Source organism: Cynara cardunculus, assembly GCF_001531365.2.
Source record: "Cynara cardunculus var. scolymus isolate 2C chromosome LG 9, CcrdV1, whole genome shotgun sequence".
Classification (NCBI taxonomy): Eukaryota; Viridiplantae; Streptophyta; class Magnoliopsida; order Asterales; family Asteraceae; genus Cynara; species Cynara cardunculus.
Genome location: NC_037536.1, coordinates 655,991 through 672,362, shown reverse-complemented (window position 1 = coordinate 672,362; position 16,372 = coordinate 655,991). Strand labels below are relative to the sequence as shown.

Below are 16,372 nucleotides of genomic sequence, written 5' to 3'. Positions count from 1 at the left end.
AGGATGCTGCTATTTTACTATGAGAGTATATGTTTTTTAACCCAATTTTAAACTACTTCATTTCCAAACATATCAAATCCAATTAGACCCAAGTTGTGTGTTCCTTTGATTTCCAGATCAAGCCATAACTGAACAGCCATAACCAAACCAAGAATAGAGCCGATACCAACTTCAAAGAAAATTTTAGCAAGAAAGGAATAAACCATATTACGTTTCTATGCGATTCTTTTGTATTGTTCGGACCGACTTCTCTAAACTTAACTACCTGTGAACACTCACACATCAACCATGCACGAAAATGTCTTTGTTGATATATTTTTTTCACCCTGGTATTCGATATTTGACCAACTAAATTTACAAGATCCAAAACTATCCTCACATACGATCAAATAGGGCAAAACCATTATGGAACAGTTACACCTTTCACAAGGAGTCGGTTTCACTTAGGGGTCATTTAGGTTAGAGCTGATCATTTACGGATTTGGACTCGACCTAACCTAATTTTCTTGTTCACAGACCTAATATGGCAAACTCAAGTCATTTTTTACAAGCTTGAAAACTTGCTCATATCCGTCTCATAAATGGGCCGGGCTTGCCTATAGGCTAACATAGCCTAAAAATCTTTTTATACTTTTAAGAAAACAAAACTTATATAAATCACAAATTATATAAAATAATCCCAATTGTATAACAATTTTTAATAAATACATAACAATGTACATAATTTTGAAAAAAATTGTTTGCAAAATACGGAGCATTCGGTAAAACAAATGACCAAAATGAGATGATAAATAATTGATCAATTGAGGTAGTTATGGTTTCTTTTTAGATTCAATGAGTGTTACTATTATGAGTCATAATTAAGTGAGAGTCGATAAGTATCAATAATTTTCGATTTTAATTATGATAAAAATATTAACGGATTTTTTTTTCTAACGTCCATGCTTCACCCATTAATTTTAACAAGTTAGTCCAGGTCCATTATTTAAAAATTGTAATCCAAGTCCGTGTTTCTAATGTGCCAGGCAGGACGTGTCTAGTAAGTTGTTTCACCCGTAAACAAGTCTAATTTAAATATATGATCTTTAAATAAGTTTTTAGTTAATGTAACACAAAAAAATGCTATATACGAGCCCCTTGGTTTGAAACCATGGGATACACTTTTCAAAATGAACAAGTTTATATAGAAGAGGCCTTTACATGAACTCCATGGACGAATGAGATATTTAGGGGCAGTTTATTAAACACTTACTTGGTAAGTGTTTACCGAATAAATTTTCTTATCGGATGAACATGAGAAGGGCCAAAAATCTTACCGGGTAAGAGCGATGAGAATGATGGAGAGTTTTACCCGGTAAGTGAAAATGACGACTCTTACCCAGGTAAGCGCTTACTCATACCCAGGTAAGCGCTTACTCAGTAAATTGTTGCATTAGATATGTTTTGATGTACTAAAATCTTGCGCATTAAAATAAATCATAGTATTGACTCTTATCGGTAAACACTTACCGGGTAAGCAATTGGGTAAACGACCCCTTAGTTAAATTAGTTTTCAAGTAGGTATATGAATCTTGCTAAAAATAAATTGATTAAGAGTCTTAATGAGTGTAATGGGACTGAGGTTATTTAGGGATACGAGCTTAACTGAGTTTTTAATTAAATTCATGATTTTCTAACTTATTAAATAAAAAATGGTTTTATACTCATGAGAAGGTCCTAGATTTATGTTGAAAGTCAAGTTATTTTCAAACTGTTTTTTTCATATATGAAAAAACTCTCCTAAAAAAACCCTCTTAATCTATACAGTCAGAGCTTAATGGGAAACAATTCAAAATCTTGAAAAAGCACTTCATAAAATCTTGAAAAAACCCTCTTATATACGGTGATAAACAATTTCTTTTGAAGTATGTAATATTTATATACGATAAATACAATGAATAAACTTACAAATCCTCCTCACCTTTGGTGAGGTTTGAACCCTTGACTTCTGTAAGGCAGAATGCTCCAATATTGCTAGATCAAAGACCCTTTGATAAACACCGTGTCCGTAAAATCTTGAAAGAACACTATAAGGTTGATCGAGAACAATGTTTTTCACATAAAGTTATTAACTAATTAGTCGACTAACATTCTAGTGTTTTTTCAGGATTTTATGAATACTGAGTATTTACAATCAGAGAACATTATTTAATTAATTATTTTTTATAGGTGATGCTCAAGGGACGCTTACCGATACAAACTCAGCAAGTGTTTATCGCATAAAAGTAATAATCCTCACATTCCCAGATAAGATTTTCAGTCATAAAAATAGTATAATATAAGTGTCTCTTACCCGATAAGCACCATCTATGTAAAAGTTACCAGTCTCACTTAAGATACTGAGTTAGCATAATGACCAGTAAAATCATTAGTAAAGCCATCATCTCTCACTAAGCGTCAATTACCAGTAAGAAGTAAAAAGCAATAAGTGTTCAAGTGGTTTTTTTTATTAACCTGGATATCCAACCCACTATGCCAACCAATTAATCCCGGAACGACCACCTACTTTACAAATAACACGGAGTCACCGCATTTGAACTTCCGTGGCCACAAGGGGATTTTTATTCCTCCTTGGATTTGAACCTGGGACCTCCTGGTACTTTGACCTTTGGAGTCAAGCTCAAACCAATCAGACACCACCCTTGGGGTTAGTGTTCAAAGTGTTTAGTACCCGGTAAAAGTAAAAGAAGTGGTGTGATTATACATATGCTACAAAGTTGTCTCATGAGTTTTGAGTTTTAAAGACCAATAAATCATATAATTAATACAAATTTAACTCTAAGAAGTTTGAACATCCGTATACGTATACGAGGGTACTTTCGACTATAATGCAGGCATCGTCAATCGGGTTCTAATCCGCTTTAATCTGATCCCCGTGCAACTTATTATCATCGGTTGATGCTTTTTCCGAGATGAGCTGCCCGACCTTCACATACTTCTCCTCGAACTTGGCTTCCCAGTCTTCGAGAACTTCAAGGTCGGATGCACCAAGACCGTCAATGTTCCCAGTAAGGTCTGAAGGCTCAAATGACAGCAGAGCTAACGCTCGGCTAGCATCTCGACCAGCAAATAACGCGTAAGGACCACCAGGACCGTAGAACATCCTGAGACATTTTTTAAGATATCAATTAGAATTAGATATCGCGTTTTCAAATTTAGGGAGGCAAGAGATAATCACTACACGGATTTCACATATCTCACACATCCCGATTTATCAATTACATGGGAGCTGTTTACCAACACAAATAGGGTAAATGCTAACGTGAGTAAGAGTATGGTCTGACCAAGTGCACCATCTTCTTTCCCGTTTCAAGGAAATGAAGACACGGCCCATCGGAGTAACATTTGTACCGCCATTGATGATTTATATTAAATATAATGAAGTGCAATTAAAATGTCAACACCTTAAGCATATTTAGGTTCCACCACCTCATCCTTAAGGGCATACCCAATGAGCAATCCATTTTTTACACCAAACCCTTCTTTTATGCTCTCTCACTATGTTTTGCACCATTTTTATGTTATGAATAGCGAAACACCAACGCTCCAGCCTAAACAACATAGCATAGCAGGTGTGATAGCTATCCTGTAGAATTTCGCCTTCAGTTTTAGCGAGAATTTCTTGTGCCGAAAAAGTACATACCAAATAGAGAAATATTACCACTAACTGAAATTAGGCAAGGGACGCACCTATGCAAAAGTGTTCTAATGAGCAACCATCAAAGCGTTGCAAATTATGCTGGGTAGTTACAAGATGCGTAAGTTAAAAGACTTGTGGAGCGGATATTGACCACAAACTCTTGTGAGAACATGTAAAAGAACAAATAAGAACATACGCATTTTAGGATTGGATACCTTATATTGGTAAAACTATCCGTTTTATGTGGCTAACTCTCATATTTTAGATGAACGTATACGTGTACTCAGCAAGTTCGGCTGATAATGCTAAGCATGAGTGTTTAGTACAATTCTATTGGAGGAGTGTTACCTTCACTACCAAGTATCGGAAAATTGGGCATCAATGTCAACAGTTGGAAAAACTAGGAGTATGTATATGCATGAGCACAAAAAGAAGCAACTTAAGGAAGGAGAAGATTAGTGAGTTGTGATGCTTTCTAGCAACAAGGATGAGAGAAGATGTTAGACTTAATAATCACGGTTCATAAATAATGAAATCGTTTATTAATAATTTGGGTTTAATAGACAGGAAGGGGTGGGTTCTAGTGAGAAGGAGAGTTGAGTTGAGAAGCGTAGGAAGGGATCTCCACCCTTGGATGCACATTAGGATGAGATGCACCTAGATGCACGGGATCAATCCCCATATCAAGCACGATTCATGGGTGAGTTTGAGATTAAAAGTGATCAAGGGTCCAGATCCTTCTTATGCTTCTCAACTTAACTCTCTTTCTCACAAGATCCTTCGCCTAGATAAGAAATGGTTTATTCCCTGCAAATAGAAGATTAACCAAATCATTAGGCATTAAAAAAGTTATTGATTGATTATTAGTTCTTCAAGGGTTTTGGAAGAGATGGCCAACCCAATTATTTCGCTTTATCATCATTTTAATTCCATAAAAACTATCGGATCCTTTCTAATTAGTATCAAAGCAGTTTCTGATATCAACAGCAGCCCAAAAAGTGGTACAACGAGCAGGCAGGGAAAATTGGAGGTGGAGATTGGAAAGAACCAATCAACTATGATGGAAAGATTTGCTCGGATGGACGAGAAGATTCAGGCGCCATTTTCTTTCATTTATGAGTTAAAGTGCAAGTTACTAACGGCCGACATTGAAGAAGTTGATTTGATTCAGCTACTTTTTTGTTCTTTTATTTGTTTCTGAAGCTAGAAAGACTGGTTGGTAGATGATGTTGGTGTTTTGTTCCTTCATTTTGATACAATGACTTAAAGATTATAACTTATCATAGGACATAAATCGCATTCGCGTTCACTTAAGACTCTTGTTTTGCTGAACCATTTGAATATAAATCATTTCATCACTGGTTACTCTTTTCAATTCTTAAAAGAGCATAGTTGGTCCTATTGAACTTTTCGAAACATCCTCTAATCGTTTGCACCATTTCTTGCACCAAAATGGAGAAAAATTTGGTGTAAACAATGATTCTACCTCCAACCTATTTCACCATTTTGGTGCTAAGTTGGAGATAGCCCTAACCAAAAGTTAAACCTACAGAGAATCCCCAATATTTTCCTTTTTCGCCAGTTATCAATTTCGCCCATTACAAAATTATTGATCCTAGTTGCTTTTCCACAAGATCCATTCAAAATTTGAATTTTTGAAACGAGTACAAAGATATATAGAATTCGATTCAGAAGTATCGTTGTCACCTGGAGCGAGAAACATCATAGATCTTTCCTTTAATCGCCATTAATAAGGGTTTGTTAGGATCAGAACCATTGTAAGGTCTCAATTCCTCCTCCGTAATGCTTCCGACTTGAACTGGTTCACGAAGTGAAATGTTGTGCTCACGTTTGACAGCCACGTAGTCATCTGCTGCCACGAACATGGTGGTGACTACTTTATAAGCCACCACCATCATCGCCGATATCGTGAAGAACGCCGCCGGTGATAGCCCCGTGTATTGATTGATCGCATCCGTTACTGCTGTATACAACGCCATCTGATTTCCACTAGAGAATTATTTTGACTTCTGTCGTAGATACCCCTTTTAATGAATTGACTAGCAGCGATGGAAGATCCCAACCATCCAAAGGACATTGTGACCTCCACCTACCTCACATGTCATATGCACGCACGATGACGTCAGTCCCTACGTACGTTCCTTATTGGAAACTAGTTATTCACGACACCTATTGCGCAATAACGATAAATTTTTAAAAAAATTTATTGAAATTAATTAAATGAGTTGATCATATTTATATATTAAACTAATAAAAATCAATATTATCTTTGATATATGAATTTTATTTATTATTATTGGTTGTTTTTTTAATATTATATATATATATATATAATTATTAGGTCTTATATATCAATCTTTTATTATATCAAACTTTGTGATTGGTTCAAAATCATAAAAAATGTGAAAATATTGATTATAATCATGAGGTGTATTAAGAGAATTATTTTACCATAATACATATCAATTTATCTTTCACATATATTCTCATAAAATATTTATATTCACCAACCAATAATTGTGTTGTTATTTACATTGATATAATTGTTGAATATTTTTGCAATTTTCTTATATTAGTTCATGATATACTCATTTGCAACATTGGTCAAGAACCTCATTGAAACCACTTTTTTCGTACATGCGATTGTAAAAATTGAAAATAATAGCTAGTATTATGATCATTCTAGATATATAAGAGTTTGATTGATTTGTTATTTTATCATTTGACTTGTTCAAGCTTTTAAGATTTGTTTTAGACAGTTTATAGTTTGGTTTATTTGTAAAAAAATCCTGAAAATAAAAGTTTTAATAAAATTATGTAAAATAAAGATATGTATTATATTGAATTTCATATTTTAAATATAGGGATGAAAAAGTCTTTTACATATATCAAATATTTAAAAAAATCAAAAATTTAAGAAAAAAATGGGTTTTTAATGTTTAGAGGATGACACCTCATTAGGTTTGGTTTCTTCTTTAAGAATTAAAAATATTAGAAAATAATTTCCAGGCTCAATGCTAAAAAAAAAACACAATAGACTGATCAACATCAACAAAAACTCATATCATATTTGTTTTCATGAATGACGATTCAAATCAACAAAAAAAAACAAATCACATCCACAAAGCTGAATAAAGAAGAAGAATTGGGAGATTAAAAGAGATTATTATGCTAAACAATGTTACCTTATTTCATCAAAGATTCATATGTCACTCTTATCCACAAAAAAAAAAATCATATGCCTACATAATTCCAACTTTAATGTGAATTCTCCGACTAAAAGGCGAAATACTATACTTACATAAGCAAAAACTCATACTACGATTAGTCTTATTGAATGACGCCTCAAATCAACAAAAATGCAAATCACCCCCCACAAAATTATAACTGAATAGAGAGAAAGAATTGAGAGATTTTTTTTTTCTTAAACAATGTTACACTATTTCTTCAAGGATTCATATGTTACTTTACCACACACAAAAACTCTATATGCATACATAATTCCAACTTTAATGTGAATATCTTCGACTAAAAAAAGAAATATTATACTTACATAAGCAAAAACTCATACTATGATTTGTCTTATTGAATGACACCTCAAATCAACAAAAATGCAAATTGCATCCACAAATTTATAACTGAATAGAGAGGAAGAATTGAGAGATTATCATAGAGGTGTACCACAAAATTATATATGAATAGAGAGGAAGAATTGAGAGATTAATAGAGAAATTATCATAGAGGTGTACCACAAAATTATACATGAATAGAGAGGAAGAATTGAGAGATTAATAGAGATGTTATCATAGAGATGTACCACAAAATTATACATGAATAAAGATGAAGAATTGAGAGATTATTATAGAGGTGTACCATGATGAAAAATTATAATCGAATAGAAAGAAATAATGAGAGTTAAAAGAGTACTTATTAGAGGGAACATGAATAAGTTGAAACAACCTAATTAAAGGATCTAAAATGTGAATATGAAACATAAAAAACAAATATTAAAGTAGGAGAAGCTTGAGAAAATGAGAAAAAAAGATAAATCATTTTCTTGTTTTGAGAAGAAGCCATGTCATTGCATGTGGTTTCTTCTTTAATATATATATATATATATATATATATATATATATATATATAGATTAATGTTGCTATGAGTAGGGCCGTAAACGAACCAAACGAACACGAACGAAAGCTTGTTCATGTTCGTTCGTTTAACTGAACTGAACAAACGAGCGAATACAAACGGTAAACGAACGAAGATCTTTGTGTTCATGTTCGTTCGTTTAGAAATTAGGTGTGTTTGTGTTAGTTTGTTAACATGTTAAGTGAACGTAAACGAACGGGCAGAACGAACGAGCTGAACAAATATTATTTGAATTCAAAGTAAATAAATAAAAGATTATATATTAAATTTAATATATAAACGAACATAAACGAATGAATATAAACGAATGTAAAATGAACGAACGTTCACGAACATAAATGAACGAACGAGATTATGTTCATGTTCGTTCGTTTAACTAAATGAACAAAAATATTTGTTCATGTCTATTGATTTATTAAATAAACGAACTTCCCGCCGAATGGTTTGCTAAACGTTCAGTTCGTTTACAGCGCTAGTTGTGAGGGTCGTCGGAAAGTAAAAAAGAAAAAAAAAAATAGGGGAGTGCTTATGGTAACTTGGCGTGTTGAATTTTTGGAAATTGTAAAATCTTTAAAATCCAAAAAACATCAAATTAATTTAATAATATATTATATTTAATTATTATTATTATCTTTACTATATTATAAAACATTTGATAAAAACTCTTAAAAACAATTTTTCATCCATTAAAAACTATTTATTGATGCATATGTGATAACTAGATCTTAGTTATCATTTGAGATAATTAATACATGATTATTTGCTATATGATTACGTGAAAACATAATAAATTATTATATTTAAATCAAGTGAGTATGTGTATTTTATACATAGAAAATATATGCATAGTATGAATGCATGCATGGCATATGAATTAATCATGTGTGAATATGTAATTATATGCATGCATGAAAAGTGATTGTGATTTATGTATACATGAAATAATATGTATGCATATGTTTGAATGCATGCATAAGGTGATGCATGTGACACCCAAGAAAAATATAATCATGATAATAATAATGATTTAAACCAAAAAAAATGTATATATATATATATAACGAGAGACGGAATTTAGAATGAAAGATTTCGCCTACAAAAGGTAGTGGCACAACGTTTACAATATAACTACTGAGAAGGTAAATAACAACCTACTAATCTAGATTATTCTAAATCTAGATTAAAGACGGGTGTTTTTATCAATCTCCAAAAATGACGTATCAACAAAACGCAACGCACATAAGTAACAAATGTTATAACTACAAAAGAGCCTTCCACGAACTAACGCTCCTCTCAACCCTTTTGAGCCCCGCCGCTAAAGGAACCTGATAAGCAAGCCATATCAAGAAGAAGTGTTAGACTTACGCATAGTGAGTTCAAATAAGGGAAAAATATAAGGGTTCAATGAACTATTATGAAAAGATATTTATATAAATGCATGAAGAAAAACTCAACATTATAAAAAGAGGAGTATGGAAAGCTAGTAGCTCAGGATGGAGCTAAACATCCGTAGATGACGGGGGAGACCCGATTTGCCGCTGATTATGACGGAACACAAAGTAAGTCATAGTTCAGCGTTACAGAGCATCACTTGTAGGTTTAATACCATTGACAACAACCTRACCAGTCATGAAGTCGATCGTGATCTTAAGCTCTTTACCTCGGAAATTACATAATAATCACAATGCCTATYTCYGAGCGGGAGTGAGAAAGATGATTTGGAATTTACATAATAATCACAATGCCTAAGTCCAACTTACACCATCTTTCACACAACTACAACCAAAGTGACGCTTCGAGTTTTAAGACACTATACATTCTAGAAAGAAACGCATGAATAGGTACTATGAGCGTAAAAGCACTTATCTAATGGTAAAGTTCATATGCGCGTCTCCTCTTAAGTGAAAGTATCCTTCGTTTACAAGAGTAGAGCCCCAATTTACGGCATGAAGCTTTTAGGACCCAAATTGACAATAACATTAAAAGTTATCCTATCAAATAGATCAAATCATTTGCCCGAACTCGATTTTTCCTTAATAAAGAAATTTCCCAAATTCATACTTTTGATCCAACCAAAACCATTTCACTTAAGCGAGTAAATATARTAAACTAAGGCATAGGGTAGTAAGGTATTCTATTTCAATAGCATATGGATTTATATACATATAGGTTAAGGTGAACTCACTTGAAGGATTTATGAGAAATTCCAATCCCTCGGATTTTACCRGTAGACGGTAGGAATTTCGACTGCTGAGAGGATGAAACAGCACCAACAGCAGGTGCTGTTCGGCGGCCAGGGAGGAAAGCAGGYGGCAGCAGGTAGGACTCGATACTGCAGCTAAAGTGTTGCGGTTTGGCTTGGTGTAGGCTGCCAAGATCACGGCATGGTGAAACAGCCACACCTGCTGTTTGGCGTGGTACGGCTGAGAAGTGCAGGCGGTCAAGAACAGGTCTAGGGACAGCAGCAGTGCGGGTGGATGAGCGGGAACAGTCGCGAGTGAAGCACCGAACTGCCGTGTGCAGAAGCACGGTTCACAGCAGCTGCGTGCAGGAGCTCAGGACAGTGTCTATGTGGTGATCGGGTGATGGCACAGCAGCGTGCAGCAGCACGAAAACAGCCCCTGTGCAGATGTGAAGAAACAGCCCATGTGCAGACGTAAAGAACAACCCCTGTGCAGACGTGAAGAAGCAGCCTCTGTGCAGCCGTGAAGAAACAGCCCCTGTGCAGGCCGTGAAGAAACAGCCCCTGTGCCGTGCTTCCGGGATCAACAACAGCGAGTAAGGTGGGGGAAACAGCTCATTCTCTTCTAGATCTTCTCAAGCAAAAGGCTCCTTTTCTAAGAAAATGACAGCCGGCTAGGATCAGAAGCAAGGAGGTGGTGTCCTTCCCTAGAAGGAAAGTCCACAGGTATGGGTCTAAACATAATGGGTAACACCCCACCTTACTGCTACCTTTACCCTCTAGTCCTAAATTCTACCAGGTAAATGACAAAAGACTTCCACATCAAAGAAATGATCAAATAAGATAAAAAGGTACAAAATCCCCCAATATTTATTACACCCAATTACATAAACAACAATTAAACATGAGGGATGGAGGCTGAGGGAGGGGAGAAATTCGAGGGTGTTACAATCCTCCTCACCTTGGGTTAAATTTCGTCCTCGAAATTTGTGTTCACGCGAAAAGCTGGGGGTAATGCCTCTTCAAGTCCTCTTCCGCTTCCCAGGTCACGTTTGACCCTCGGTGATGCTTCCATTTTACCTTGACCAAGACAACCTCCCTGTTCCTCAATACTTTGGTTTTGCTTTCCAAGATGGCCTCCGATTCTTCCACGCATTGATTATTCTCATCAACCCGAATTTCCGACAATGGTATTACACTTTCTTCGTCCGCTAAACACTTACGAAGGTAACACACATGAAATGTGTGGTGGATTCCGGCCATCTCCGGTGGTAGTTATAATCTGTAAGCTTGAAGCCCCACTCGAGCCAAGACTTTAAATGGTCCGAGAAAACGGGGGTTGAGCTTTCCACGTTTTCCAAAACGGATAATGCCTTTCCAAGGGGATACTTTAAGCATAACACGGTCGCCCACTTGGAATTCTATAGGTCGGCTCCTCTTATCTGCGTAACTCTTTTGCCGATCTTGAGCCGCCTTTAAGCGTTCTCGAATACACTTCACCTTGTCGGCCGTTTCTTGCACGATCTCAGGGCTGGCGAACTGTTTCTTACCCACCTCAAGACAACACACAGGAGTCCTACACTTTCGACCATACAATGCTTCGAAAGGTGTCATCCTGATATAGAATGATAACTGTTGTTGTAGGCGAATTCCACATGAGGTAGGTGAGAATCCCAATTCCCGCCAACGTCGATAACACACGATCTGAGCATGTCTTCGAGGGTTTGGATGGTCCGTTCACTTTGACCATCGGTTTGAGGATGGTACGCCGTACTCAACTTTACTCTCGTGCCTAATTCTTTTTGCAAGCCGTCCCAGAAATGGGAGGTGAATCGGCTGTCTCGATCTGACACTATCGACAACGGTATACCATGCCTCGAGACTACTTCATCGATGTATAAGTTAGCTAGCTTGTCTATTGCCAACGATTCACGCATTGTCAGAAAATGAGCGCTCTTTGTCAAACGGTCCACCACTACCCATATCGTGTCATGGCCTTTTAAGGTCTTCGGCAGTTTGGTTACGAAGTCCATCGTGATATGTTCCCACTTCCACTCGGGGATCTCCAAGGATTGAAGGCTACCATAAGGTCGTTGGTGCTCTGCCTTTACTTACAAGCAAGTCACGCACCTCTCCACATAACGAGCCATATCTAACTTCATTACAGGCCACCAATATGTCAGCTTCAAGTCCCGATACATCTTGGTGCTACCCGGATGAATGGAGTATTTAGACTTGTGCGTGTATTCTAGTAATAGCTTACGATTGCCTCCAATCTTGGGTACCCAAATATGCCCTCGAAATAGTTTCAAGCCACGACCATCCTCTGCCAACAGCATTCGTTGTTTCGTCATTACTTCACTCTTGAGATTTTCTTTCAGGAGCGCTTCAGATTGCGCGGCCTTGACCCGATCGATCAGGCTGGACATTATATCGATTCTGGTAAGCACAGCTTTTGTCCCACTACTGCACCCTTTCCGGCTCAAAGCATCCGCCACTACATTTGCCTTAGCCGGATGATATAGCAATTCACAATTGTAGTCCTTGAGAAGTTCAAGCTAACGTCGTTGCCTCATGTTTAGTTCTTTTTGGTCAAAAATATACTTCAAACTCTTGTGATCCATAAACAGCGTGCACTTGGTACCATAAAGGTAATGGCGCCAAAGCTTTAAGGCGAACACTACCGCCGCTAATTCCAAATCGTGGGTGGGATAGTTCTTCTCATGATCCTTGAGTTGTCTTGAGGCGTAGGCAATCACTTTTCCCCTTTGCATCAAGACACAACCCAATCCCATTTTCGAAGCGTCGCTAAAGACTACAAAGTCTTCGGACCCCTTTGGCAGGGAGAGAATCGGTGCTTCACACAACTTCTTTTGGAGAGTTCTGAAGGCCTGCTCTTGCTTCTCGGTCCAGATAAACTTCACAATCTTCTTAGTTAAGGCCGTCAAGGAGGAAGCAACTTTGGAGAAATCTTGGATAAATCTCCTATAATATCCTGCCAAACCAAGAAGCTACGTATTTCTGAAGGGCTCTTTGGTGGTTCCCAGTTCATCATCGCCTCTATCTTTGATGGTCTACCTTCACCCCGTCTCGAGTGACAACATGACCCAAGAATTGAACCTCCTTCAACCAAAAATCGCACTTAGAGAATTTTGCATACAACTTCTCCTTTCTCAGCATTTCGAGGACCTCCCGAAGGTGTTGTTCATGATCCGATTCGTCCTTGGAATAAATGAGAATGTCATCAATGAACACTATTACCGACTTGTCAAAGAATGGTCGGCACACTCGGTTCATTAAGTCCATGAATACTGCCGGTGCATTCATCAAACCGAAAGGCATGACTAAAAATTCGTAGTGTCTGTAACGCGTTCTAAAAGCTGTATTTGCCACATCATCTTCTTTCACGCGTACTTGGTGATATCCTGAACGAAGGTCGATTTTTGAGAAGCAACCGGCTCCCTGAAGTTGGTCAAAAAGGTCGTCGATCCTGGGAAGAGGATACTTGTTCTTGACAGTTGCCTTATTGAGTTCTCGGTAATCAATACACATCCTCATGGTGCCATCTTTTTTTTTACGAATAAGACCGGAGCTCCCCACGGTGACGAACTCGGTCTATCGAACCCTTTCTCAAGAAGGTCTTGCAATTGAGACATCAACTCCTACATCTCAGAAGGAGCTAATCGATAAGGGGCTCTAGCAAGTGGAGCGGTTCCCGGAACAAGGTCGATTTGGAACTCCACTTGTCTAACGGGTGGCAAACCGGGTAAATCTTCTGGAAATACATCAAGAAACTCGTTGACCACCTTCACGTCCTCAATCCTCTTTTTTTCTAGCTCGGCATCCAACACGTATGCAATGAATGAGGGACACCCCTTAGCTAAGCATTTGCGCGCTTTTGCCATCGTTAGGAATACTACGTCTCCCTTTTTTCTTTCTCCATAAACTAGCACAGCACCCTCGTCCGACAAAGGAATTCGGATTAATTTCTTAGAACATAAGATCTCCGCTTGGTTCTTTACTAACAAGTCCATTCCAATGATGATGTCAAATCCGCCGATAGTCATGGGTATAAGGTCCACTCGAAATTCCTTTCCCTCGATTCCCAACACGCAACTCTTAACAACCTCGCGTACCAGTACCCTATTGCCATTTGCTAACTCAATGATCAAGGCATCCTCTAGAGTACTAGGGGGCGCATGCAAGAGTTGTTAGAATGTTGTAGACACAAAAGAACATGAAGCGCCGGAATCGAAAAGTACATGAGCAGGTATGGAGTCAATGAGGAACGTACCCGACACTACATCTGACGATGCCTTGGCTTCCTTCGCAATCATCTGAAAGGCTCGGCCGGTTGTCTTCGGGGTACTTTCTTTCCTTCCCTGGCCCCCTCCCGCCTTCATCTTCGGACATTCATTCTTGAAATGACCCGGCTCCCCGCATCCAAAACAGACGGGTCCTTTGATAGGACATTCATTTCGCGTGTGGCCTGACTTCCCACATTTAAAACATTTTGCAGGAGTAGGGTGGGTGGTGCACGGGCCGTGGTGTTTAGTGCGACATTTGGAGCACCACTTTGCCTCTTGTCTAGGGTAAACTCCCCGATTGTTGTTGTTGGGATGACTTGGTCTCTTGGAAGGTGCGTACTGGTTCTCCCACTTCCTTTTTTCTCCACTAGTCCCCTTCTCCTATCTTCCTTTAGCATAAACCGTTTCCATGACTTTTGCTTCTTCAATTTCCTCCCTAAGGTTGGAGGCCCTGGAGTTCCTAACCATAACCATCATGTCAGCAGGCAGTCCCTTGAGATAAGCTTTCATTTTTTCTTTTTCAGTTGTAGCCACGTGCCCCACTAAATTCAGTTTCTCCATGAATAGTCGTGTGTAGTCTCTCACTGACAAGTTTCCTTTCTTAAGGGTCCGGAACTCCTCTTCAATACGGTCCATTTCTTGTTCGTTGCAGTATTCCTCCAATACCTTCTCCTTAAACGTGGTCCAACTCATCTTGGCTAGCTCCTGAGCCTCTATAGTTGATATGACAATGTTCCACCAAGTAAGAGCCGCACCCCTAAGCATTTGAGAGCCAAATTTCCCCTTTTGCCCCTCATCACAATCACAAGCCCGGAAGGCCTGCTCCATTTCTCGAAGCCAGTTCATGCATGCCACAGGATCATCTGACCCCACAAACTCCGGTGGTTTGCAACTCAAAAACATTTTGTAAGAACAAATTCTTCCCACTTGTCTTGCGTTAATTGTTGCTAGTTATTGAGTTGGAATTCTATTTCCGGTACCCCCGGATCCCATAATGGTTACGTTCTCGACAACTGCTTCATGCTTACAATTGCTGAAGTCTCTATCCTCTAACAGTTTCATAAAGAACTCCTGTTGCTGGGCCATAGCTCTATTCACAACGCCCATCATTGTGCCCATCATTCTTGACTCCGGGGTTTCCTCTTCTATTATAGGGTTAGAGGTGACAAGGTTGACTTGGGGAACGCGGTTAACTCCATCACCCGAGGTGTTTTGCCTAGGATGCACCCTTGCGATTGTGGTCCGTGGCGGTTGATCCGCGGTGGATTCAGTCACCGCGAGACCTTCTGGTGAGGTATCCCGTCTACTCCGAGTATTCACCATTAAAGACTGCCATAAGAGAGTGAAAAAAAAGTTATGATAGGACGAACACGGAACTAACATAATACGCACCGATTCATTCATAAATTCTTGTAATAACAGTAAGTTCAAGCACGCTTGTGTAATAACTTACTCAAAATAGCATTAGCTACGTGAAATTTTGAATAGGTTATACATAAGAATTCTTAACACCATGTCACAATTCATGAACGGGGTAACACCGATGACCCTAGGGCTCTCCTATCTTAAAATTTCTACCCAAATCTCACAATTAACACTTACAATCTCAGCTTAAGTCTAGGCATCATGCTCCCTTACCTAGTTCACTTAAACTAGTACTTTGATACCAACTTGTGACACCCAGGAAAAATATAATCATGATAATAATAATGATTTAAACCAAAAAAAAATGTATATATATATAACGAGAGACAAAATTTAGAATGAAAGATTTCGCCCACAAAAGGTAATGGCACAGCGTTTACAATATAACTACTGAGAAGGTAAATAACAACTTACTAATATAGATTATTATAAATCTAGATTAAAGACGGGTGTTTCTATCAATCTCCAAAAATGACGTATCAACAAAACGCAACGCACATAAGTGACAAAGGCTATAACTACAAAAGAGCCTTCCACGAACTAACGCTCCTCTCAACCCTTTTGAGCCCCGCCGCTAAAGGAACCTGATAAGCAAGCCATATCAAGAA

General features: G+C 37.9%; 1 protein-coding gene across 1 annotated transcript; it reads right to left on the bottom strand.

The window, feature by feature from the left end:
- Window positions 1-2,717: 2,717 nt before the first annotated feature.
- Window positions 2,718-5,720, bottom strand: LOC112518418 (membrane steroid-binding protein 2-like). Its single transcript, XM_025126102.1, has 2 exons — window positions 5,387-5,720; window positions 2,718-3,143 (listed from the first exon to the last, which is right to left on the bottom strand). The coding sequence occupies exons 1-2, from the start codon at window positions 5,677-5,679 to the stop codon at window positions 2,891-2,893; spliced, it is 546 nt and encodes a 181-aa protein (XP_024981870.1). The 5' UTR covers window positions 5,680-5,720; the 3' UTR covers window positions 2,718-2,890.
- Between the last annotated feature and the right edge of the window lie 10,652 nt (window positions 5,721-16,372).

What these genes read in the sequence shown, in the direction of transcription:
- LOC112518418 (XM_025126102.1), bottom strand. Translation starts at nt 5,679, where the DNA reads ATGGCGTTGTATACAGCAGTAACGGATGCGATCAATCAATACACGGGG. An exon ending in TATGATGTTTCTCGCTCCAG is followed by an intron (nt 3,144 to 5,386) that starts GTGACAACGATA and finishes AAAATGTCTCAG; the next exon opens with GATGTTCTACGGTCCTGGTG.